General features: G+C 41.0%; 1 protein-coding gene across 2 annotated transcripts; it reads right to left on the bottom strand.

Moving 5' to 3' along the window:
• LOC8072241 (protein transport protein SEC31 homolog B) lies at positions 11986–23058 on the bottom strand. 2 transcript variants are annotated; one of them, XM_021454755.1, is made up of 22 exons: positions 22568–23058; positions 22433–22490; positions 22215–22337; positions 21496–21592; positions 21370–21406; positions 21168–21273; positions 20830–20887; positions 20629–20726; positions 20397–20516; positions 19120–19162; positions 18526–18653; positions 18324–18451; positions 17730–18246; positions 17541–17633; positions 15624–15809; positions 15339–15549; positions 14568–14674; positions 14070–14213; positions 13476–13607; positions 13051–13399; positions 12655–12893; positions 11986–12536 (listed from the first exon to the last, which is right to left on the bottom strand). In XM_021454755.1, the coding sequence occupies exons 1-22, from the start codon at positions 22885–22887 to the stop codon at positions 12444–12446; spliced, it is 3387 nt and encodes a 1128-aa protein (XP_021310430.1). In that variant the 5' UTR covers positions 22888–23058; the 3' UTR covers positions 11986–12443. The 2 variants fall into 2 exon arrangements, with proteins under 2 accessions (XP_021310430.1, XP_021310431.1); XM_021454756.1 differs by having other exon boundaries at positions 14070–14210.

The following is a 24505-nucleotide window of genomic DNA, read 5'->3' as shown; positions in this document are numbered from 1 at the left end:
TAGACAAATAGATAATGTAAATGTTTAACTTAGGTCAAAGCTATAACTAAAATATTTATGTAGGAGTAACCGAGGGAGTATCTTAAACTACTAATTAGTGGTTTTCATGCGGATTGCCGGAGTCTCCGTGTTAATTTTCACAAGACGCGCTAGGGAGAAAAGATAAAATATAAATATCCACGCAATAATTGGAAACGTCTAGCCTTTTATTCACCTAAATTTGCATTTGCATGTTTCTTAAAAAAAATTGCATCTAATTAAGCCACTTCTATCATAAGAAGATAGTTTAAATTAACCTATAAATTTGCACCTAATTACTCATCCCTGCAGTAGTGAAAGAGAATTTAAAATAACCTCTAAATTTGAATCTAAATTACCCATGCCTATATCATTATAAAAATAGTGAAGTAACTCCTAAAATTGCCTTGTTGTAAGCCACCAAAACTAAATATTGCAGGGAAATAATTCAAAATCATGAAGTAAGCTATATAGGCATAAAATGTTGTGTACCACCATTAGACCAAGTAAACATATGAGAAAATGTATAAGTTATAAGATTATATATAGTATGGTAAGAAAATGTTCCCTTAACAAACCACATACCCATAACATAATAGGTTTAGTCTAAGTTATATCAAAGCTCTATAACAGTAAATTTTGTGAGTTGTTACTTTATGTAAGTCAGGGAATGTATCTTCTTACTGAAACATTGACATATCAACACTGGTATTTAAATGTAAGAACTTTATATTCAATTCAAAAGTATTACTATATATAATTGTTTGATAGAGGAAATTTATTATCTCAGTTCACATGGTGTAGGTTGAAACAATTGTTTATTTAATTGTAGTATCTAAGTGTGGAATCAAGGATTTAGAGTTCATGGTCAATAAAACATAAAAGGAAAATTTTAAATAAAAGAAACTATAAACACTAGATTTCATGCTAACAAACAACCAATAAGATCAAATTAAATGTAGAGAGAGAGTAGAATTATGCTTCCTCCGTCCCAGAAAAATCATCCCTAAGTCAAACATTTTAACTTTATAATCAAATATATATATAAGAAAATTATTGATACTTATATGGTGCATATTCAGTATCACTAGATGAATCGTGAAATATATTTATTATAAACTTATTTAAAGGTACAAATACTATGAATACTTTATACAGTTCTAATCAAACCTAAGAAAACTTGAACGTCATGAACCGCGTAGCGATGTTTGTTATAACGGAGGAAGTAGATTTGCACTAGAACACGGTTTGATGGTACACAATTCGGCTGGACCCACGTGTCATTGTCGTCCCACGTCAATTTCTGGCGACTGTCATGAATCAGCTGATGATGAGTTTTCCTTTCTCATTTTATTTATTTATTTATTTATTTATTATCAAAGCAATCATATCCGGGGGGCATGCATCGTCACGGGTTCCGACGACGCCGCCCATCGGTCATGGCCGTCGCTGGTTGTTGCTTTTCCGGCCGGTTGCTTCTGGAAGGAGGCTACTACCACGCTAGCAGTCGTAGGATCCGTTGCGTGAGGCTGCGCGGAAGGGAGGGAAGGGAGCCTTCCGATGGGTGCCGGCTCAATCATCCAGACGCTTGCTCTGGGGTTGTCCGATAAGGGCGTGTTAGATTCAATTTTTTTTGGATTTAGACATTATATCACTTTTATTTATATTTGATAATTATTGTTTAACTATAGATTAACTATATTTAAAAGATTTATTTTGCAAATTATAAATAAACTATATGATTAATTATTTTTTATCTATATTTAGTACTTCATTCATGTGTCGTAAGATTTGATGTGATGAAAAAATAATCTTAAAAAGTTTTTTGACTTTTGAGTGCAACTAAACAAGGCCTAAATTTAGTTAGAGTTATACTTTTTTGCAGAACATGTCGTGTAGGATGAGATTTGATGATTTTTAAAAAAAAAACTAATTAGTAAACTCTGGATTATTGAATTGGGAAATTAATACAGAAGTGTTAGGCGTAGATTCGAATTCAAAACCACTCCTCCGATATCTCATCAACTATTTCAAGAATTTCAAAAGAAATACGTTTTCGAAAGAAAAAGAAAGTTAATGGTCGAAATATATAGAGTCAAATGCGACATGTATCTTTGATAGGACGGTGGACGGAGTATAAAGAGAATCCACAGAAAGGGCAAAAAGAAATACTCAATCCATCCCAAATTGTAAGTCGTTTGACTTTTTTAATATCAAGTTTGACCACTCGTCTTATTCAAAGTTTTGTACAAAATATCACTTTTTTTTGTTGTGTATATGTTTATTAATAAAAATTCTTCAAGAATGACTTAAATTTGACTATATTTGCACATATTTTTTGAATAAGACGAGTGGTCAAACTTTGGATAAAAAAAGTCAAACGACTTACAATTTGGGATGGAGGGAGTACATTAATAAGGGGTGTAGCTAGGAAAAGGTCGAGATTGGTGGTGCACTAATCAAGACATGCATGTTTTTAAGATGCGGATTGGAAAATATATGTGCTGAATGAGAAAGTCCAAATCCATACGTATCTTCGGAACCGTGTGTGCCTTGTGTTTAAAGCACCTAATCCGAAGCTACCCTAAAACTGCCGGATCGCGCGCGGTTAGGGATCTGACGCTCGTGAACCCGTTATTATTATACAATAGAACTTATAACTAATCAGCATCAATCCGTCTAATAACCCGTGTTATTGACAGCATGCAGTGCCCACGAGTCGTCGTCGTGATGGACCGGTGCGAGAATGACATGGCATCAACTAGCCCGCCGCCGTGCCCTGCCCGCGGTGGATAAGTTTTTAGCCTTTTATTACTACTATATATACAATACAATACAATACAAGCTGCAGATAGAAAGGCCGGCCCGGCCGGTCGGCAGGCAAGCTCCACGTCACCCCCGCTATCTTCTTCAGCGATGCAATTTCATATACGAATAAAAAAAATCAATCTACATCCATTTTGAAAATGCTAGGCTTTTTTAGCATGGAAAAGTAAAGTTTCGTTGTTCTAATAAGTTAAATCATTCTAGGCTTAGACAAGTCTATATATATATAAAACACTCATGAAAAACAAAAGTTTATAAAAGTACAACCAACATATGGAATAGTAAAATCTTTTTTATAAACCTACCATATGTTTGTAACATATATCTTGATAATGCATACGTATACCTAGTTAAAAATTAAAAAAAAAGAGAGAAAAGAAAATTAAAGTTTATATATACTCAACGTGAAAAGATGCTAAAAAAACATTTTTGTTTTGGTTCGACCTGCTGTCAGCATATGAAACGGGGAATGAAGCAAATTAGGAACAGTTTTTTCCCACGGGTTCTCCTCCAACAAAAGGATAATAATAATCTGCAACTTTGACTTGTCGTTGTCGATTTTCCTATGTCTCATAAAAAAATGGCAGGTAAAATCAAAGAAATTTATCACAGAACCACTAATTCGTGGTTGAAGAAGGAAAAGGTTTGACTTGGCATGAAACGAAAAACCACGTCCACGTATTGAAAGAAAGCGATTATTTGTCACGGACAAAAAAAGTCTTATTTGGAAGGCGGTGACACGTACGTATAGTACTCGGCTTTTTTCTCCTCCTCCAGAATCCAAATGCACGGGAACTACACCGTTTTCCGTTGGGGGACTGGACTAAACCCGTCCTTAATTGAGTGGTCCGTGACACGTAGGTACAACATGTAACACAAGTGTGTTTGTGCAGTTGTAACACCAGTTTCAATAAAATTTTATTAGAATTTTATAAATATTAAATATGCTGATGTGAGATAATAAAAATTTTAAAAAATAAAGATAGTAGTTTTATAAGAATAAAACTCTTCTATATTATTTTTAAAATATAGTTACGTCTTAACCATAAAATTTCTATTGAGACTAGTCTAATACACCAGCGCGTTAGCCTGCCTGCCTAGCTAGCTCATTGGTTTTGATTTGATCACCCTAGGCCTTGTTTAGTTTCTGAAGCGAAAAATTTCGCGATATTATAACACTTTCGTTTGTTTGTGGTAATTATTGTCCAACCATGGACTAACTAAGCTCAAAAGATTCGTCTCGTCAATTCTGACCAAACTGTGCAATTAGTTTTTATTTTCGTTTATATTTAATACTTTATGCATACGTCTAAAGATTCGATTTGACTGAGAATCTTGAAAAATTTTAAGTTTTTCGGTGGAAGTAAACAAAATACGATTATTCCCGGCTCAACACATGAAACTGGTGTCTGGTGCTGTACAGTACGGCGCCAGCTATTGCCTAATAGATCGCCGATAGGTGTTGTACGCCTTCTTCCCCCGTGCAGCCGTGTGGTGCTCGTGGACGTTGGGGGGCGGCGCGCTCGTGAGCCATCGCGAGTCGTGACACGACACGACACGCGCGCCGCTTTTGTTGCGTCTGCGGGCGTCGCGTCGCACCATGTGTGTATGTGACCGTGTCCCGCGGGGCGCCGGGGGCGGGGAAGAAGGCCAATCACCCGGTTGGAAGTTGGAACTGACCGGTGGAAGCATGCGCTACCACCGCGCTGGGTGGGACTTTTGTTTTGTCATCAGTGCGCAACCAAAGTGCTGGTGGTACATATTCCATGCGTATTCTACTGGTATACTCCCACCACGGCCACACCCTTCGTCTTTCTAGAAGAGAAGAAGATACACACAAAAATCCTCCTACATACTGGGCCAACCGAAAGGTACAACCCGTATCTGGTGAGTATTATTTTTAGGAAGAGTATATTTCTTTTGGCTGCTGCCAATCAAATAACAATAATTGGACGCGTATGATTGGAGCTTTGCCTGCTTGCTCTGCTTTTCTTTCCCCCATCTCTCATGAATGTGTGATCCTGATCATGCCGTTTAGCTTTTTTTTTTGGTTGCCTTAGCGGACGTCCCTTTTGGTTTCGGACATGACTCTGACTTGCTATATATCCACTTCCACTCGCCAACACCAGCCAGCAGCCACTCCGGCTCCGATCCGTCTCTCATTCATAGGAAACGCAGCTTTCAGCTTCCGAGTTGTATTGTCACCTATCTATCGTCTATCGAGGGTGTGTGCCACACTGCCACACAAGTTGGACTTTTTTTTTATCCTCTTTCCGATCCTTTTGAAATGAATTGATGGAATTTGTAGAATATAAGATGATGTGATAATAATCATTTTGTTCGTTTGATTGATAAGCTAGCTAGCCATGACAGAAAGTACTGTTAGCCAATTTGTTGTGAGAGAAAAACACTTGACACATTCGACTGAACATGAGACATGTATTTCAGATATATTACCGATCAGGCCAATCTAAAAGTTTTAATCTAATCTAATATAAAAAAAATACTGGCAGTCTTATATATATATACTTTAGCAATGTTAATTCTAGCACTCCCATATTCAGGGTCCATCAAAATAACACACAGCACGAGATGAAAGAAAAGGGTCGACAATCTTGTGCTAACATCTTTTTTTTTTCCAACTGAAAGAAACTCCACATGATCGACAGACAGAACAGAGGCTCCTCTCAGCTATCCACGAGTGTGAGTGGCGAGTACTCATCATCATCATCATCACAACATGGGCGTTTCCAGAATCGTGGCGCCCGAAAGAGACGTGAGCTGTGTTGCTTGGGCAGCAGAAAGCATGGTGTGGCTTTTCAGCACTGCACGTAAGCAAGCACAAGAAGAACTGGTAGCTTGGATCCTGAGGAACCAGAAACTGAGGCCTATCCTATCCACCTGATCTGCTTCAAACGCCGCAAACAAATCAATACAGTACTTCCAGCGATCCAAAAAACTGGCTCGGGGCCATCTTTTTGTTCCTGATGAGAAGAGATCAGGTGCACTGCAAGTGGCAGCCAGCGTAGAGCCGAATCATGCCTGCCTGCTCCAGCGCGAGGTGGCAAAGGCTCCTCTTGAAACTTGCACTCGTCGCTTCACCTGATTGTTTTTGTTTAGCATTCCGAGAGCTATTTTACACGGTCCAAAACACACAGCTACTAGTAACATTTGTGTGTGTGTGTGTTGTTTTGTATCCAACGAGCACTGTAGAAAGAAAAGATTGGCATTGACAATGTGCAGTGCAGGTTCGTTCATTCCTGCACGGAATGGAAATCAAGTTCTGAAAGTACATTGGACATGCCTTGCTGGGGCTGCTGCAGGTCGTCCTGTTTGACCCTTTTCTCAGCTCTGTTTGTCAAGCATCTATTATATCTTCAACATTAGTATTTTCTCTCTCCGTACGGTAGTAATTAAACTGCTTGACCATCCAATCCACCAGTGAGATTCCTAGATATTCATTAGATGGCTAGAATGGATGGATCATGGGGAAGGAAATCCAAGTGCCATTACAATAGCCGTCTCCTCCAAGCTGCCGCATGTGGCCTTCATGTGCCATCCATCCATCATCAATCCACTGTGGTAAGGCCTTGTTTAGTTCTGAAAAATTTTGGGAAATCGACACTGTAGCACTTTCGTTTGTATTTGACAAATATTGTCCAATTATAGACTAACTAGGCTCAAAAGATTCGTCTCGTCAATTCCGACTAAACTGTGCAATTAGTTTTTATTTTCGTCTATATTTAATATTCTATGTATGCGTCTAAAGATTCGATGTGACGGGAAATGTGAAAAATTTTGCAAAATTTTCTGGAAACTAAACAAGGCCTAAGTGCATCTGCAATTGCAACGACGCCTCTGACAACCTGACACCATGTTAACCAGCATATGAGAATTCCTCAAAGATTGTTAACAAGTCAAAACTGTACTACCACTCGCGCTTAACTGCTTTGGGATCCAGGACTTCACTGGAGGAGGGAGGGAGGGAGCACTTTTGCTGCAAGCAACCGAGTTGTTGGTGTGCTAAACCTAAAATATTCTCCCCGAGCAGCATGCCCGGCTAGTACTGTGTGGTACTGCCATGCCATGCCAATGCCATGCATGGCCATCAATCTGCCTGCTCCGCTGCAGCTAAGCATCACTGTTGGGTGTTTGTTACCAGCTACTACAGCTGATGAGTGCCCAGGTTCTGCAGCAATCCAGTATGGTGAGGTATGGTAGGGGCAGCCGGGACCGGTGGTTGAGCTGAAGCCAAGATGATAAACAAGTGTTGTACAGGTTGGAGCTGAGGAGGACGAGGAGATCAGGATTATTCAGGAGCCCGATCGAGAGGAGATAGATAGATGATCCCTGTGGCTGTGACGTCACGCTCATCATCAATGCTAATCACGATGCTTATTATTAGCGCTTGATGCTGGAGCATCGTGTCATGTAATAAAATAATGGGCGGCTATACTCGGAGGACGGAATATTCATATTACACCGTTTAGAAAACACAATTTGTTAGGAAGGTACTCCCTCAGTTCGAAATAGAATGCATTGTGACTTCTAAAATTTGTATTAAAATACAATACATTCTACATAATGACTATATTTTAATTTGGCAAAGTTTATTAAAAAGGAAGTCATAATTTGAGGAGAACTCTATAATTGAAATAATCTATAGATGCATACGTCATTTGAAGTTATCTTAAAATTCATAGAACGCATTGTACAGTACAAAGCGAGTAGAGTATTATTACAGATACATCCAACCATCCAAAAAAGAAGAAATTCTAAGTTTGGATTGAATCAAACTTTCTTAAAGTTAAAAATATTTATTATTTATGACTAGCGTAATATGAAAATATGTTTTATAGTTACTGGTTTACTGGTTACTTGTCTAGTATTATGAATGCCAGTGTTTTAAGAATTCTTGATTCTCAAAAAATAAGAATCGTTTTTTTTTTCTTTGAACAACGAGGTAGCAGTATGAAGCTGGTACAGTGGTACTAGACTAGTTCATGGGTTTGGATGGGGCTGATGACACATAAACCTGATTAGAGAGAGCCGACCTAACGCTGCCACCGGTGAGGCCTGGCCTGCACTGTACATGACATGACATGGAAGCGGGGGGATTGGATTGGATTGCACCATCTGCCTGCAAATAATTGGCTGTGGGGATCAGGATAATCTGGTGGCTTATTGGGTGGTGGTTCCTGGCTGGGGGTTGCTAAGCTGTTATTAGTAGATGATGGCTTGGCTGCTTGTGCTTGGCCCAGTTGGTTTGGTCCCCCCATCGCTTGGATTTGGATAGGTAGGAGACGTAGGAGGACAGTTGAAACCACCGGCGAGGTCGCAGCAGCTTTCTGTACTGCTCCGGTGGCCGGTGGGGGCTACCGCTCCTGCTGGTGTCTGCCTGCCGGCGGCTGCAGATTCTCCTTCTCCCTTTTGGCTTTTGTTGGCATAACAATGGTGCAATGCAACTGAAAGACTGTCCAACATAGCAATCAGATCAATTGATGACTACATACGAAAATGGAATCAGAGAGTATATATATAGTAGCTGACAGGCAGCTGCACTTGCACTTGCAGTCAGCAGTGGTGGTCTTGTGGTCAATGGATATTCACAGTCCAGTTGGACAATTATCAGGCCAGGCCATATTAGCATTGATCAGAAATGAGAGCCTGATGTGGATTCATCCTTCCTCCTTATGGTAGGGGCAAAAGAAAAAAAAGAAAGATGAGAACATAGTTTAGATTCTAGATCGGATCATTACGAAATTATGGTAGCAAAGCAAATAGAGAACTGGAGCCCCCTATCAGTGTGTCTCCCGGCCTACGACTATCTGCATCATCGTCACGGGTATCTGCATATTTCTGTTGCCGTTAAGCACCAGACAGCAGCCAGTGTTTCCCTTCACAGGTGCAGGTACACCAACACGAATAATGCCTGATGATGATGATGATAATTAAGCACAGGCGGCCAGAGTACTAGGCAGCTCGGTCATGGCATGGCATCGGTATCCTCAACGGGTAGGGAATTGGCTGTCACTAACCGACTAATCTAACGCAAGTGCATTAGCGAAGAATGCCAGACTGAATAGGCCAACTGGCAGCTAGCGCACATGCTATGCCACGCTAGCTCATGTAGCTACAGCCTACTGACCTACAGTACAGGGGTGCTAACAGAAACTTCTCTGAGCTGCATCAAGCATCGAAATCGCTGGGAACGCGTTTTATGATTTGCAAGCAGCAGTAATCAGTAAAAAAAAAGCTACAGTTTTTGCTCTTGGAGCAGCGGACGGCGACTTCCTTTTGCATTGGGTGCTTGGGCCTCCCGGGTGGTTCGTTCGTGGAGCAGGGAGCAAGCAACGACGCGCGCACGCCGAGGGCCGAGGCGGTGGTGGCCCGGTGGAAGGGGCGCCAGCGCCATGTGAAGCGGCCGTGGAGGACGGCCGGTGGTGGTGGCCGAGGAGAGAAGTGCCTCGTGCTGTCGGAAGTTGACCGGAGCACATTCGCGACGCGCAATCATTCGGCAACTCGGATTTGCAAATTTAACGGTCATTTGCTCGTGTGATGTGACGCCCGCAGGAAGTCAACGGCTGCGTTCTGAGTGAGAGCAGTCAATATGTCTGTGATCCGAAGTGGGAGTCTAACGTACACCTCTAGCAGTGGTGTAAACGAACTTTTGAACATCAATTCATCTAGATTTGAAATTGAACCTATACATTGAAAAAATGAGCAACAAGAGAGAAGATTATGGGCACTGTTAATCGTCAGGTTATTGCAGGGTTTTTTTTCCCTGGACCACCAAACTCAAATTCGCAATAGTGCAATTTGATTAGTCAGTTCGGCTTCGGCAAGCTCTAATAACCGCAACTAAAGAAACTCCCTTGCCGCAACTGAAAGAACATTCACGGAATAACAGTAAACCGCCGGGACCATGACAACAACACGCGATTGGCCAGAACATGTAAATAAACCAGAAAATGGACTTAAGAACACAATCCGCACGTCCAACAGCAATACTGATTCAAGATTACAGAAATTTATTCGTTTCTGTTGACGGTACAAAAAACAAGCCACTGTCACTCGTATTAACCATCAAGAGTTCTTTGAATGTACGAACTGACGAATTCTAAGTGAAAAAAATTGATAAAGGTGATCCATCAGCTATAACAGACAAAGTGGCCTCTTACAATTACCATTCAGAATAGAGAACAACCCAGCAACAGGTCACCTTACAGCAGAAGTCGAAAAACAAAACTATTATCGAAATGTATAAGAGAACCGAAGTATCAGGCCAATTTCACCACCGCCACTAGGCAGAATCAATCAAGATCCGAGAACAAAGAAGCAGGATAACACCACTGTGCTGGCGAACCCTCTGAACTGCTAACGCTATCATTCCTGCCAAGTGGCAAGCAGCAGAAAAGGTGTGTACAGAACTGGTGCTGCAGGAGAAGGCCACAAGGTTTACATTCTGAAATTCTGCCTTGTATTGATCATCCGCTTCAATGCCGCAAGCCATAAGTTGCACTCATCCCAGTCACTTGTTGTTAAGAGTACCTGACACCAACATTGTGCAGTTGCAGATAGTTAGAAGTCAAGGAAGAACTGATATCCAAACTTTCAAAAGAACATGGAGAAGACAGACGCTACAGAGCCTAAAAGATCAACCTCCAATCTACCTGGAGGTGCATCGCAGTGGCAAAATCACTAGCATCAATTGCACTGCACAATTGGTTTTGATCAAACATTTGGCGATATGTCGCGCCACTATTTAGTTTTGAAAACAATGCCCCTACTTTCCTTGAATTGTCCTAGATTTCACGCTTTTTTGCTTGAAAGTAGCTTGTGATCCTCCAAGAGTTTTTTGGACGTCGCATCGAATAGTCTGGTTAGTGTGAGACGAATGCAACTCCAACTTCTGATGACGATGGATGCAGTAGTAGTGGTTCCACAATCCAGATTCTCACCTTTCAGTGCATGATCGAGGCTGTTGTTCGCAAGGTATTCATACACCATGATGCTGTTTTTCCTTTGCACGCAGCAGCCCAGCAGCCTAGAGGTCCATTCCATGTGCCTCACTTCGCTCTCGATTTCAGCTAGGACCTATGAATTCCTTGATCCCCTCCTCGGATTGCAAATTAAAGACAGAACCTCTAATTCAGTGCTCTCTCAAAACTCACAAAAACAGGTACATGGTTTCAGCAAAACGTGCACCGGACACACGCATTAAGCACATGCGTACAGTGCGTACAGAATTGAAACAGTCAATTCGGTATACAGATCCATGTAGAATCATTCTTATCTGCATTTGTACCATGTGTCGGTCTCTACTAGTCAACGAAAAAAATCTAACCGAACACGAGACGCACCCAAACAATGGACCATCCGGTAAAAAAAAAAGAAAGAAAGGGACGGATGACAAAAAAAAAACAATTCCGCTCCTCTACCCAAGATGGCACCAACAAAAAAAAAGGAACCTTTCCATCAACACGGTAGCTCAAACCATACCTAGACAAGTCATTTTATTCCCTTGCATCCAAAGGATGCACATTACTGCAAGTAGTCCTTGCATCATGCAAAGTAGTTCATAGCAAACTTTTTCAAAGACAAGATTAACTTGCAGAAGATCCACACTACAGAGAATATATATGCATTAAGCACATGTGTATGAAAAATTTCCATCCTGACAAACCAAATTGTTTAGCTGCAAGAGGCTCTAGCCACATCAGTTGAGCATGGACAGTCTTGGTCCTCAGGCATCTCCAGTAGTTCATCAGCTTCATGCGCCCCTTTATGAACCTCTTTATCTTTCTTTTCATCAGCTTCATGCACCCCTTCATGAACCTCTTTATCTTTCTTAACCAAGGAGGACAAACTAGGGCCTTGTTTAGATGCGAAAAGATTTTGGATTTCACCACTGAACAGCCAGCTCTACCACTGGACCACAGTTTTGTTCCCTGGAGCCCCAAACTCAAATACGCACGAGCACGATTTGATTAGTCAGTTCGGCAAGCTCTAATAACCACAACGAAAGGAACTCCCTTGCCGCGGAACTAAGAACGCTCACAGAATAATAGTAAACCGCCAGGACCATGACAACAACACGATATAGGCCAGAACATGTACACAAGAAAATGGTCTACGCTGAGAGCAAAACCCGCACGTCCATCATGCAATACCGATTCAAGATTACAGAAATTTATTGATTGCTGTTGACGGTACAAAAAAACAAGCGACTGCCACTCGTTTTAACCATCTAGAGTTCTCCGAATGTCCAAGGTGACAGAATTCTAAGTGCAAGAATTGAAAACGGTGATCCACCAACTATAACGAACTAAGTGGCCTTACAATTACCATTCAGAATAACCAACCCAGCAACATGTCACCTTACAGTGTCAAAAACCAAAACTATTATCAAAATGTATAAGAGAACCAAAGTATCAGACCAATTTCACCAACACGCCGAGGCAGAATCAAGAGCCAAGAACAAAGAAGCAGGATAACACCGCTGTGCTGGCGAACCCTCTGAACTGCTAACACTATGATTGCTGGCAAGCAGCAGAAAAGGTGTGTACAGAACTGGCTGCATGAGAAGACCACAAGGTTTACATTCTGAAATTCTGCCTTGTCTTGATCATCCGCTTCAATGCCGCAAGCCAGAAGTTGCACTCATCCCAGTCACTTGTTGTTAAGAGTACCTGACACCAACATTGTGCAGTTGCAGATAGTTAGAAGTCAAGAACTGATATCCAAACTTTTAAAAGAACATGGAGAAGACAGACACTACAGAGCCTAAAAGAACAATGTCCAATCTACCTGGAGGTGCATCGCAGTGGCAAAATCACTAGCATCAATTGCACTGCACAATTGAATGAGTTTAGATGAAACATTTGAAGATATGTCGCCACTATTTAGTTTTGAAAACAATGCCCCTATTTTCCTTGAATTGTCCTCAATTTCACGCTTTTTTGCTTGAGTAGCTTGTGATCCTCCCAGAGCTTTGGATGTCTCATCAAATAGTCTGGTTAGTGTACCAATAACAGGTCTCAGCTCAGCTGCAAAGACAACAAGAGTGTAAGATATTTGGTAGACTTCATATGAAATCACAAGGAGTCAGTAAAAAAAATCCTTGGAACCAGAATAGAACAGGTGAGACAAGATAGTGTAATAGCAAAAAGATGGAAGCCTTTTAGCCTTGCATTTGCAACATACCAGACACTTTTGTCGTATCAGCTGTCTGCACAGTCGGGGGAGGTGCAGGAGGAGTGGGCTGTGCCTGCACCTGCGTCGGACTTGAGGGCTGTGCAGGACTTAAACCTGGCCTGGGAGCAAAGCTTTGATTGTTCGATGGCATAAACCTAGAAGTTGAGTTAGTAGCAGCAGAATGGGGAAACATCTGGTTAGGGACTGTTCCTGGTACAGGGGCGCTCGGACCAAAAGAAGATACTGGTGGAGCAGCAGGCTGATATTGAACAGGCGATACAGGCTGATGAAATGTTGTTGGAGGTCCGCTTGGATAAGGAGCAGATGGTCCAGAAGAATACGGTTGATTTGCAGCACCCTGTTAAGACCAGAGAGACCAGTTTGGAACAAATATCATAGAAAAACTAGTACATATAAGTCACCAGTATACCTACCGTGTAAAGCTGGGAACCTAAGGTATTAGGTTGATGATATTGTCCAGGATTTTTTAGACCAGTTGGGTTCGCAGGAGTAAATGTCTTCACTGTTTGCTGAGGCACTGGTACAGGTGAAGGGCCTGGCTGTTGCTGCAAAAAAATCAAAATAAACAGTGAGTGTAATAATTTTGCATTGCCTTAAATGGAAAAGGACACAAAACACTCATTAATTTCAGATGAGGCAAAATTCTGCTGGTCAACACTCAAAAGTAGCATATACTTGAGCAAGAAAAACTTCAAATACATGGGGGAGGGGCTACATGTTCAGACATACCACAATATATCCAACATTACATTTTTTTTTCAAACACAGCACCAAAACAAGGGAAACCAAATATGTGCTATTTTGAATTTGAACTGTCATAACGGCACAAGGGCGTGCAAGTGAGGTGGTAAGTTCAAAAAATTCCAACATAATGTACCAAATACTTGCTGCAACAAACTGGGCACTCAAACTACAAACCACTGAAAAGCTTCTCAAAGCACAACTGGCCTATAGTGTTGTTCACGTACATGTGATGCTAAAAAAAGGACTTCCTGAATCACAAATACCTGAGAGTTGGCAGGTGTGCTAGGTGGAACAAACATATTGGCTGGTTGTGGAGGTTGATATGCATTGTTGTATCCATAAGGTCCAGTAGGTTGTGGGTAAGCTTCTGAATATGTACTTGGTACATTGTATGGTTGAGGTACCTGCTGTTAGCAGTGGTCAGAACATTATACAACAAAACCAATAGAGCAAAAATGCCACTGCCATTATCACAAATGATAGAGGTTTAAGACATTGTCACGGTCTTACAAGATGACACTGACTTTAGTTTTATGATAATATGACATTTTAAATATGTTCAAATATTGTGAAATTGTTTTTATGATGACCTAGCAACATCAATATTACAATGTAAATCTACTATAAGCAACTCTATAGGTTTGACAGAAAGAAAACCTAAAACGGCACATTTGTCAGGGAGTATTAGTTTATTCTGACAAACATTGAACTGGTAAATCAAATGGCAATTTTAAGTATGAAATGATGGTACAAGAGGGAACCTGGTAAACATTCTGAGGATGTTCTGGGGTAGTATATGGTTGATTTGGGACATAGGGGGAAGGAGTGCTGGTGTTTTCAGAAACAGAACTCCTAGCATTATCATTTTCTGCAAAACAAAACTCTAATAAATACTACGGTATAAAATCCATGTGTAATTACCAACATTTTCGGACAGCAGCATGAAGAAAAGTGATTTTACTCTGGATACAAAAAGGCAAAACAAAAGACAGTTGCTGCAAGTTCAAATGTGAATATTCACAGCGTACATGCTAAAGGACGAATTAAATCGATACACCAAATTTAAACAAAGGAATACTTCATTTACATGTAAGCAACAACAACAATGAAAAGTTAATTAAACAAAGATAGGGAAAAAAAGGATAATATAATGTTGCTATACAGATCTTAGATGTACAAGTTCTGGATAGAGGCTCAAGGTTATTGAATATTTGCATGGAAGAGTAGCCAAAAGCTGAATGTAGTTGCGAGATATTTGGTAGTAAATAACAATTAGAAACATCAAACATAACAGGATAAAAAACTTTACTTTGTTACAGTATTAAATGGGATTGGTGGTGCAAGGTGTGAGATGGCCAGTACTTCAATATGCACAGGCACCAACGGGAACACAGAACCCATTCAGTTCAACAATGTGTGGTCACATCATAGCAAACAAATATATAGACTGGAAAAAATGGATCAAAAGATTTCAAACCAATGAAAGACAGAATAACGGAAGACAAAATTTTGTGATGTAAGTTTGGAGCAACCTTCTGTAGAACATGCAATTCGATCTCTCAAAATTGCCAGCTCTTGCGAATGTTCATCTGATCCCAACAGTTTTAAATACTCCATTGCAGTTTTAAGAAGACCTTGACTAGCCAGCAATTCAGCATAGTTCTCAACAAGCTTAGACAGTGACGCGCTAAATCTCTTGTGGCCCGTAGCAAGGGCAAGAGTAATGGTTTTTTCCATCAAATCCTGCATTTCCACAGTGGTCAAGAACTGTTTGGGAGCAATGCTATAGAATGTGAACTACTATTATGCAACCGTACCTGGAGAAGATCAACATAAGTCTTCCCACCATCTTCAGATTTCAAGGTGCGGGACCATATTTCAACAGCTTTGTCAATATTTCCAGCACAAATATAACAGAGAGTTGCCGCTAGTGTATCTCCAACGTTCACAAGTCTAGACGCAAGTGTGTCACACAAAATATGCCACTCCTCTTTCCGTGCAAACTGTTTTGAGTTCACAGTTAAGTTAGATTTCATAAACAAGCTCATATCAAATTTATACATAGATAAGGAATATGAGAAGACACCAACCCAGATAAAAAACAGTTTCACTGGGACAACAGCCAGTCCACTGGTTAGAGAAACAGTTTTCTAAACAACAATCTAAGAAAATGCAGGTAATTAAAGTTTGTTCAGTAAGGTTCTATTACAGCTTGACGGATATTGGACAAAGTTAAGTTTTGCGAGCTGGTCAGATAATACAGCTTATCCTCTGAGACATCAGCATGAGTTCAAGCATCCAGTCCCCAACAAAAATACATGGTGGTCAGCACTCATGTGTGCAATATCAGATTACCTGTTATGGCTCTAACTCTGCTACTCTGGTTTGATCCTTTGAGGTCACCCATTACATGGGCACCCAAATAATGAAGCAGGCCAGGCCTGAGCAATAAGTTTCAAATGGCAACTATATTTCTATTGAACTACCACTCTACTAGTCCAAAGACTGGACACTGCGACCAAATCAGTTCAGTCTATAGTGAATATAAACAAGATATAACAAAGAATAAAAATCCAATGCCACTTTAGGACCAATGTGGCCATGTTAGAGTACATAAGGGGCCTATTGGGCCTGGGCTGGCCGTATAGCCCGTTAGTGTTAGCGTTAATTAGAGATAAAGGTCGCTTGCTTAGGGGTCAAGTAAGCCTTGCTTGTAAGTTAAGTAAACCTCTCTATATAAGGAGAGGAGATGTATCAATCTAATCAAGCAAGAATTAAGAAGGAAATCCTTCCCTTGGAAATCAGTGGCTCGTGTAACTTCTGTGCTGAACAAGAATCTATTTGCCATCTTTTCTTTGATTGTTGTATTGCTATTAACACTTGGAAAGTGGTCTCTGAGCACCTGGGTATTGATGTAGGGTCGGATTTTGTATCAGTGGTTCATTTTTGGCTTGCTCATAAGAGATATATATACTGACGAATGCCATTTCTTCAGCTATACTGTGACTGATTTGGAAATTACGGAATGAAATTTACTTTCAGGGAGTAAGGTGGACAGGTTTGTCAATGTTGCTCCTGAAGATTGTCAGAATGCTGCAGCAATGGATCCAACTGTTCAAGCAGGAGATGGGAGCACAAGTGAGGACTTTGCAAGGCGTTTGGAGACTCAGCAAGCTCTCCGCCTCAACTACAATGGAAGACGGACATGGCGATATCATCATCAGAGTTGGCACCATCGGCTGCTCGGCTTTTGGATACAAATGTTCAGTTACCGCAGAATGAAGTAGTTTCTTCTGGGAGATGTAATGTTGCAAGTAGTTCTTCCATGTTCCTGGATGGCCATACGGCCTGAATTTGCTGGCACTAAGCCAATATTGTGCTGTAAAACCGTATTTGCTTTTTGAGATATAAAGGCAGGGGAAACCTTTATGTCAAAAAAAAAAAACTTCCCTCTTGCTCGGCCACGGGCAAAGGCCCTGCGGCCAGCCCTCTCTCGCCCTCGCAGCCAGCCCATGAACAGTACCCGCGGGTACTGTAGCACAGCAGTTCCGCCGCTCCCTTAACTCTTCCTCCTCAATCCCAATAGGCCCCTTACGTACTCTAACAACCCATCTATCAAAGCTTGAAAGTTAAACCAGTCGAATCACCATCAAGGTAATCCTAGATTAGAAGACATGGAAAAAGAACACACAAACTGACTTTACAAAAAGAATAGAATTGTAGTTTTCACTTACTGTGCAAAGCAGAGCAAGAGTTTCCTTCCATGAACTTAGTGGCCAGGTACTCACAAAACTCATTAAATCATTGCCCACCATAGCAGAGACAACCTATACTTGAAACAGTACAACAATGAATAATGGTGATTATAAAAATTACTATGTACAAATAAATACATATATTCAAAACCAGAAATAAAATGAAACCTTTAAGTAGGGCGAGATACTGTTCTTAAGATAATGATTTCTTGTGCTTTCCCAGAGAGCAGAACCACCGGCATGGGCTATAACCAAAGCATCAGCCATACGATTAGCAGCAAGACACTGGTTAACTGCCCCTTTGTAGTCTCCAACCACCAGTGCATGTTGAATGCTTTTGTCAATGGATGGATCTGATGGCACAACATCTCCAGACACTTCCTGCTCTATCTGTTGACCATTTGTAGAAACTGGTTCTTCAGGCAAGCTAGCCTCTGAAGGTTGAGGATTGTTGAAAAAATCATCCCCATTATCAATAAGAAACTGGGCATCCGTATTATCAGTTACTGTGGCATGATCCAGATTAAGTGTATCTGCCAATGTTTGGCTCAATTCATCAGTTGAACTTGCAGGTGGTTCCTGAGGTGGTTCGAAGCCAAGATGAGTAAGCAATTTTGTCCTTGCAAAATCGCCGTCCTCAAACATAACCCTTAAGAAGCCCCATGTTTCTCTCTCCTCGTCAGATCTGATCAAACATGCATCGCATAAAGTTAGTCTTCATGCAAACACCAGGAGTAGTTCTACTAAAGGAGAAGTACATACAAAGATTCTTGTGATTTTTTTTCACACAGAGCACGAAGCGAACTTTTGTCGCCATTCTGAATAGCAGCTTCAAATTCAGTTGATCGGCTCACCAGACTTTGCTCAATCACCAAATTGTGCACATGCACCTATAAAAAAACATAATATAAACACAGGTACTTGAACAGTTGCAGAAAGCAGGGCACTGATAAAGGATACTTACCTCAGATGTAGATGCTTGTGCACCTTGGGTGGGTGCCACCGGATGGAAAGAAACAAGTTTACCACCGAAGCCAAAAGATGCACCAGTGGGGCATTTCAACCATTTTGGAGCCGGAGCCCTTGGACGTGCTGAGCATAATTTAGTTCTTATCAGACAAATTGTATCAGAGAAAAGGTGCGCACACTAGTGTAATTAGTGACTAACTAGTAAAGTTGTTCAATTGGTACTCTAAAGTGAAGAAATAGATGTTTGATCTAAACAGCAATCTTAATCAAATGGTCACCACAACTAAACCACCAGTTCACCATATACAGACAAGATAGTATCTAGATAACAGAGTGTAACGCTGCGGGAAAATAAACCAGCTAGTAATAATCTCAAACATAAAACAAATCCGATATAAAGGGCATTTTCATAGAAAGAAACATCACATTTGTCCTTGTTATGAAATGGAGGTCAATATTGTTGAAGAGTAATTTAAGATAATGCAAGGGCTGTACATAAAACCAGAGGCAACAATCTAACTGAATATGTAAATATGTATCAAATCTAATTATCACAGAAACTTGAGCAAGAGGCAATATGGTAATTCACCTGGGGCACCAACAGCATCACCAGCAGCATAAAGACCAGAGAACTGTAAAAGATAATAAATAAATAAATAAATAAATAAATAAATAAATAAAGGGGTTAAATACTTTGTATGCATTATGCAAGCAGTAAACATGAAAGTGTGGAACAACATATACTAGTGATGGGTAAAATAAACCTTGTGCAACCAACCAACTCATTTTATAAGATGCAAAGGACCAAGCATAAAATTTAATTCACACTGAATAAATAAATGAGGAAATTTGATTTCCAAACATATGTGCACAAAAGATATGATTATAATGAAGCTGAATCAGTCAGCCTAGTCCTGGCTCAACTTTTAGTAACAAGTCCCATAAAAAAGAGAATCTTAAGATAGAGCTTAGAGGCTTGAGGACCCATTTAGTCAATCTTAAACGCACAATCATAATAGTAGATTAATCCTTCCAATTCACATTGTTGGCTAACCTGTGCACCACCACCCCCAACACAAACACACACACACACACACTCAAATCATAAGGTTGATCTGGATCTCTAAATATCTTCGGCTGTTCTCTCCAGGCATCCATGGACCTTGCCACATGTTCTCACCTTACTGTACGATCTACATTCAAAACAATATGTAGCTCTAACCCACTATGCAAACCTCATTCCTTCCACAGGCACACACATTCACGGATCCATTTGACTGCTCCACTGGGGCATCAGCACCTTAACTTCTGAGCAATTCAGAATTCACAACCTCACCGGTCACCAATTCCCGGCTCCTGCTTAAGTGGTCGCTGTTACCACAAGGTTGCGCTTAAATATTACTGGATAATGCCTCACAATACATTATGTACTTCCAGTCTGATAACCAATTCTAATAGTGAACTTTATTGCCCTAATCGCACATTTTCCAGGTCACAAACTCTGCCGAAACAAAAACATTGACATGCTCACTTGTTGGCTGTCAAGAAGTCAATGACAAATCAAAGTGTCATGTGCTCTTTAACACTTTATAAAAGAAACATATACCATAATACTCTCCATCTGAAAGTTGAGACAAACAGCACTAGAATGTCCTACTTCAACGATACCAATGACTTCTATACCACAATCGACCTATATGACAAATATATGTTCAACACAGTTTTTATAGGAAATCCTCGACCAGGCCTCAAAAGCTGGATGACAGTTCTGAGTGCAAGGAAGCTGAAGTACATTCAAATCCACATAAATTTTAACAAACAGTATCCAACATATATTCTGAAGTGGGAAAATATAAGCATCATTACCTCTAGGTTGTATATGCCAATTTTCCCATCAAATGAGGATGCTGCAATGACACCTGGTATTTTCCGGTACCAGTGAAGGTCAAAGTTCCAATTAGCACTTGCAGGTAGTTCACTAATAATCTGTAAGATAACACGATGAAAAGGGCATGATAAGAAAAAAAAACATGTTTCAGAAAATAAGAACATAATATATCTCTGCAGTTTGCTTTTAGATGTTTAAGTTATAATATACCTCTCCACTAACAGTATCCCAGCAAATTGTTCTATTGTCTTTTGAACATGTAAGCAAGAATGAACTATCATAGGGGCACCACGACATAGCAATTACACCTGCTCAAAAGAGAATACATCAATATAATAATAAGTACATGCGATTTAAGTACATTGGCAAGCAATAGATAGGAAACAAACAAGATTAGGAGAGAAATGAAACCTTTTGAATGGCCAACGAATTCTCTTACTGGTGAGATGGTCTTCCTCACATCCCAAACCTGTGAAAATAGTGTATGAGCAGTGATATTGATAAAAATGAGAAAAAAAACACTTAATAGAATGAATGTGTGATGTGAACTTGATGGAACATCACTGTATAACCACCCTTTTCTTCAAAAAGTACTGATTGTCGTATTTAAAGAAGCCTAAAACAAAAATGAACAGCTTTGTCTATGTAATTATAGGTGCTATGATCTTACATAGAGAAACAAGTAAACTAGATTGTTATTTTGGGGGATTGGGTGTGTAGAGGTAAGGGGATTTAGAAAAGGTAATTACTCTCAGTGAGGGAGAGTTGTCATCATCTGATGCAACAATCAGCTGGGTGGACATATCTGGATTCCATTGGAGAACAGAGCATTTCCTTCGATTTGAATCTGAAAAACTGTTCAACAGTTGAAAATTAATCAATCCAAATCACAAATTGTATCAAAAGAGATCCTGAAAGTGCATAACTAACTCTAGCAACTACTGTAATTACCTAGTCAGTGGTTTCTGATTCCTTAAATCCCAAACAACTGCAAGGAAACAGAATTAGTCAGACAGAACAATCAGAAGTCCAAGTGATGGTAACTGATAAGCCAGAATCAACCAAAATTTAATTTACCTGTCATCCCATTACTCGAAGTTGAAGCAACTATATGTTGAAACTTGGGATTCCAGGATAAACAAGAGATTTCAGCTTGAGCATGGGACCCAACACTCTGTGAAAATTCTTATTTTAAAAAATGATTACATACTATAAAAGGTTGAACAGAAGAATGTAGCCAGAACGTAGTAACATAACTGAAATATCCAAATACATCCTGCTTTACAACTATGTCACGTGCCCTAAACCTCAACTTTATTTTTTTCATTAACAGCAGCTCACATCGATCATATGAAAGAACAAGCATGGAAACGCAGCAAGATAACATAAAGGATTCTACAGGGGAAAAACTTGGTTTGCATTCAACGGACTAGTGTAGCACAGGCACAAACATCCAGATCATAAAGGACGACTATAATCTTACACAAACATCTAAAGTCCCTCAGTTTCATCCCTGCATCAAATAGTGTAGCCAGTTCTGCTCATACTGAATGAAAATTAAAAATGAGAATGCACTACACTCAAAACATGACCCTCTGGAATGGCAAAAAACATGCTAGGGTCATCGTAGGCACACAAGATGACAGCATGTTTACCATGGAATGAAAAGCAGCACTGAATCATTACAGGCCGTGAATAGTAGAAACCATGCATCTCATGAATAACCGTTAACCAATCAAGCAAATCCTTTAATCCTCTTGTATGACAATAAGCTCTCTGTACAGAACTGCAAGTACCTTGAGTGGTGGGTACACAATTGGCTCAATAGGGTTCTTGAGATCCCAGATGCAAAGCTCCCCCTGCTCAGCCCCAGAAGCGAGCCGATTCGGCGTGAGCTCACTGAACTCCAGTCCACAAACCTGGCAGACCGAACACAGACGCAATCAGCACACGACACCAACCCCGTCAGAACGCCAGGCGCGTAAAACTAACTAGCCAACCCCGCGCCACTCACCGGCCCGGTGTGCTTCTCCAGACGCGCGACCATGGCGTCCTCCGCTTTCCCCTCGGAGCTGAAACAGCGGCGCAATTCAGTCAGAACGGGAGCAGATCTCAAGTGCGAAGCGGGGCGAGGGAGGCGGATCCGGACCTGATCATGCTCAGCGGGTTCCACACGGCGACGGAGCCATCGCTGAGGCCACCGGCGAGGAGTCCGAGGGCGAAGGAGTCGCCCTCGACGGCGCCCGGGCGCGACCAGGAGAGGCGGTTGAAGCGGTCCGGGGCGGGCGCCGAGGCGAGGAGCGGCAGGTCCGGGGAGTCCGACTGGAAGTCGAGGCGGAAGATCTCGATGTTGGCAGAGTTGGAGAAGCTCAGGTCGACGGCGCCGGTCATGGTGCCCGCGGCGAGGTACGGCGCGTCCGGCGCCAGCGCCGTCAGCGCCGCCCGCTGCGCGCTCTTGATGCACGCCATCGCCGGCGAGACCGCGCAGATCTGGGCGCGCGCGCTCTCTCTAGCTCGCCCAGGGCAGGGGCGCTGCACGGATGAATTGGAAGGGCGATCTGGAGATCGAGGGAGGGCAGAGAAGAGAGGTGGTGGTGATGCGGCGGGAGAGGGGTTGGGGACTTGGCTGAATCGCTGCGGATCTGATCGGGTTAAAGCGGGGGTTTGCGCTTACCCTGCTGCGTGCCAGCGTGCTGGCACGCGTGATTTGGAAGCCTTCGGCCGCGTCATTACGAGAGATCAAGGCCGTTGTTTACTCGAATGGGATTAGTCTGAACCGTTAGATTTGAACATGCAATAGCGGATGTGTGATATAACTTCAAACAAAAAGACAGATTAATCCAGTTTCTAAGTGTCTTAATCTAGAATCCAGATATAAATTGTTATTCCAATTTACTACCTTCATCCTAGAAAAAATATAGATTTGCTGAAAGTCAAACACTTTTAAGTTTAACTATGTTTATAGAAAAAAGTATATCGCTTCAGAAAATATACATGGAAATATATTTCGCAACGTATTTACTAATACTTATCTAGTATAATGATTTAGTGATTAGTATCATTTTATATAACTTTGGTCAAATTTCAAAATCATTTGACTTAGCACTATTACATAATTGCATCTCTCCTGGGATGAAGGAGTGCGTTTTTATACTTTATACTTAGATAAATTGGTACTTCTTTCGTGGTGTCTCACCTTCATAATTGTGGGTGGAGGCCGGCTACAAGACTTTGTCAGTTGTTTGTATTGTTTGATCACAAAATTTGTCACCTTTGTAATAGGAAACTTTAGACTCCATGATGGTGTCTCATCTTTGTTTTTGTCCCGCCGTGTAACGTTTTACCTCTTTTTTCTCTTAATGAAATATGGGCTCAAAGTGAGAAAAAATAAAAAGTTGGGCTGATGTATGTTGTAACCAATGCCTCATCAAACACGTTTACAAGATTAGCATGAAGTCTTAGTTCAGTTTTTATAGAACCATTGTGCTATGTACATGTACTATGGCATGCCACTACCGATGGGCAATCAACCCTCTCTTTATAGATTTGTTGTTGTCCATATAAGTAACATGCTAGCATATATTTGACACTCAAAGTGTAGTTGATTTCGAGCATGTTTGGATATTTAGCCAGACATTGCCAAAAGCAAGGAAATCAAATGTAGTTAAGTGTTTAGATCTCTGGCGCATTTTCTTGTTTTGCTACCGTACGTAGGTAGCCAACTTGGCTCTTTGACCCTGGCAAGGTAAATCTATCTCGGACTGGCAAGGTGAGGCAAGGCAAGCAAAGGAACCAAATTGACTCGAATTGTCATCTATTTATTCATCGATGATGCAACTATAGAGACACCTAATCATGGCACTAGGGCGCCAGAGCTAAAATGCAAACATCATTGATCTCAAGTTTTGTCGGATCGGCCTTATGCGGAAAAAGCTAACATAAATTAAAAGCTAAAATATTACAATCCACATCTCTAGATAAAATCCTAGCTCCACATCTGTCCATGTCATCTGAGGCCATATCTAATGGCACCGCCACTGTTGATGCCATGTGTCACAAGCTGTGCGAGCCTCTACTTTTATATGCT

The sequence above is a fragment of the Sorghum bicolor genome, chromosome 2 (assembly GCF_000003195.3).
Source record: "Sorghum bicolor cultivar BTx623 chromosome 2, Sorghum_bicolor_NCBIv3, whole genome shotgun sequence".
Taxonomy (NCBI): Eukaryota; Viridiplantae; Streptophyta; class Magnoliopsida; order Poales; family Poaceae; genus Sorghum; species Sorghum bicolor.
Note: the sequence above shows the minus strand (reverse complement) of the source record. Positions and strands in the feature narration are given on the sequence as shown.

Coding starts and splice junctions, on each gene's coding strand:
- LOC8072241 (XM_021454755.1), bottom strand. CDS start 22,887: ATGGCGTGCATCAAGAGCGCGCAGCGGGCGGCGCTGACGGCGCTGGCG. Junction 22,491..22,567: donor AACCCGCTGAGCATGATCAG/GTCCGGATCCGC, acceptor CCGCTGTTTCAG/CTCCGAGGGGAAAGCGGAGG. Junction 15,810..17,540: donor CTCTTGCTCTGCTTTGCACA/GTAAGTGAAAAC, acceptor AACTCAAAACAG/TTTGCACGGAAAGAGGAGTG.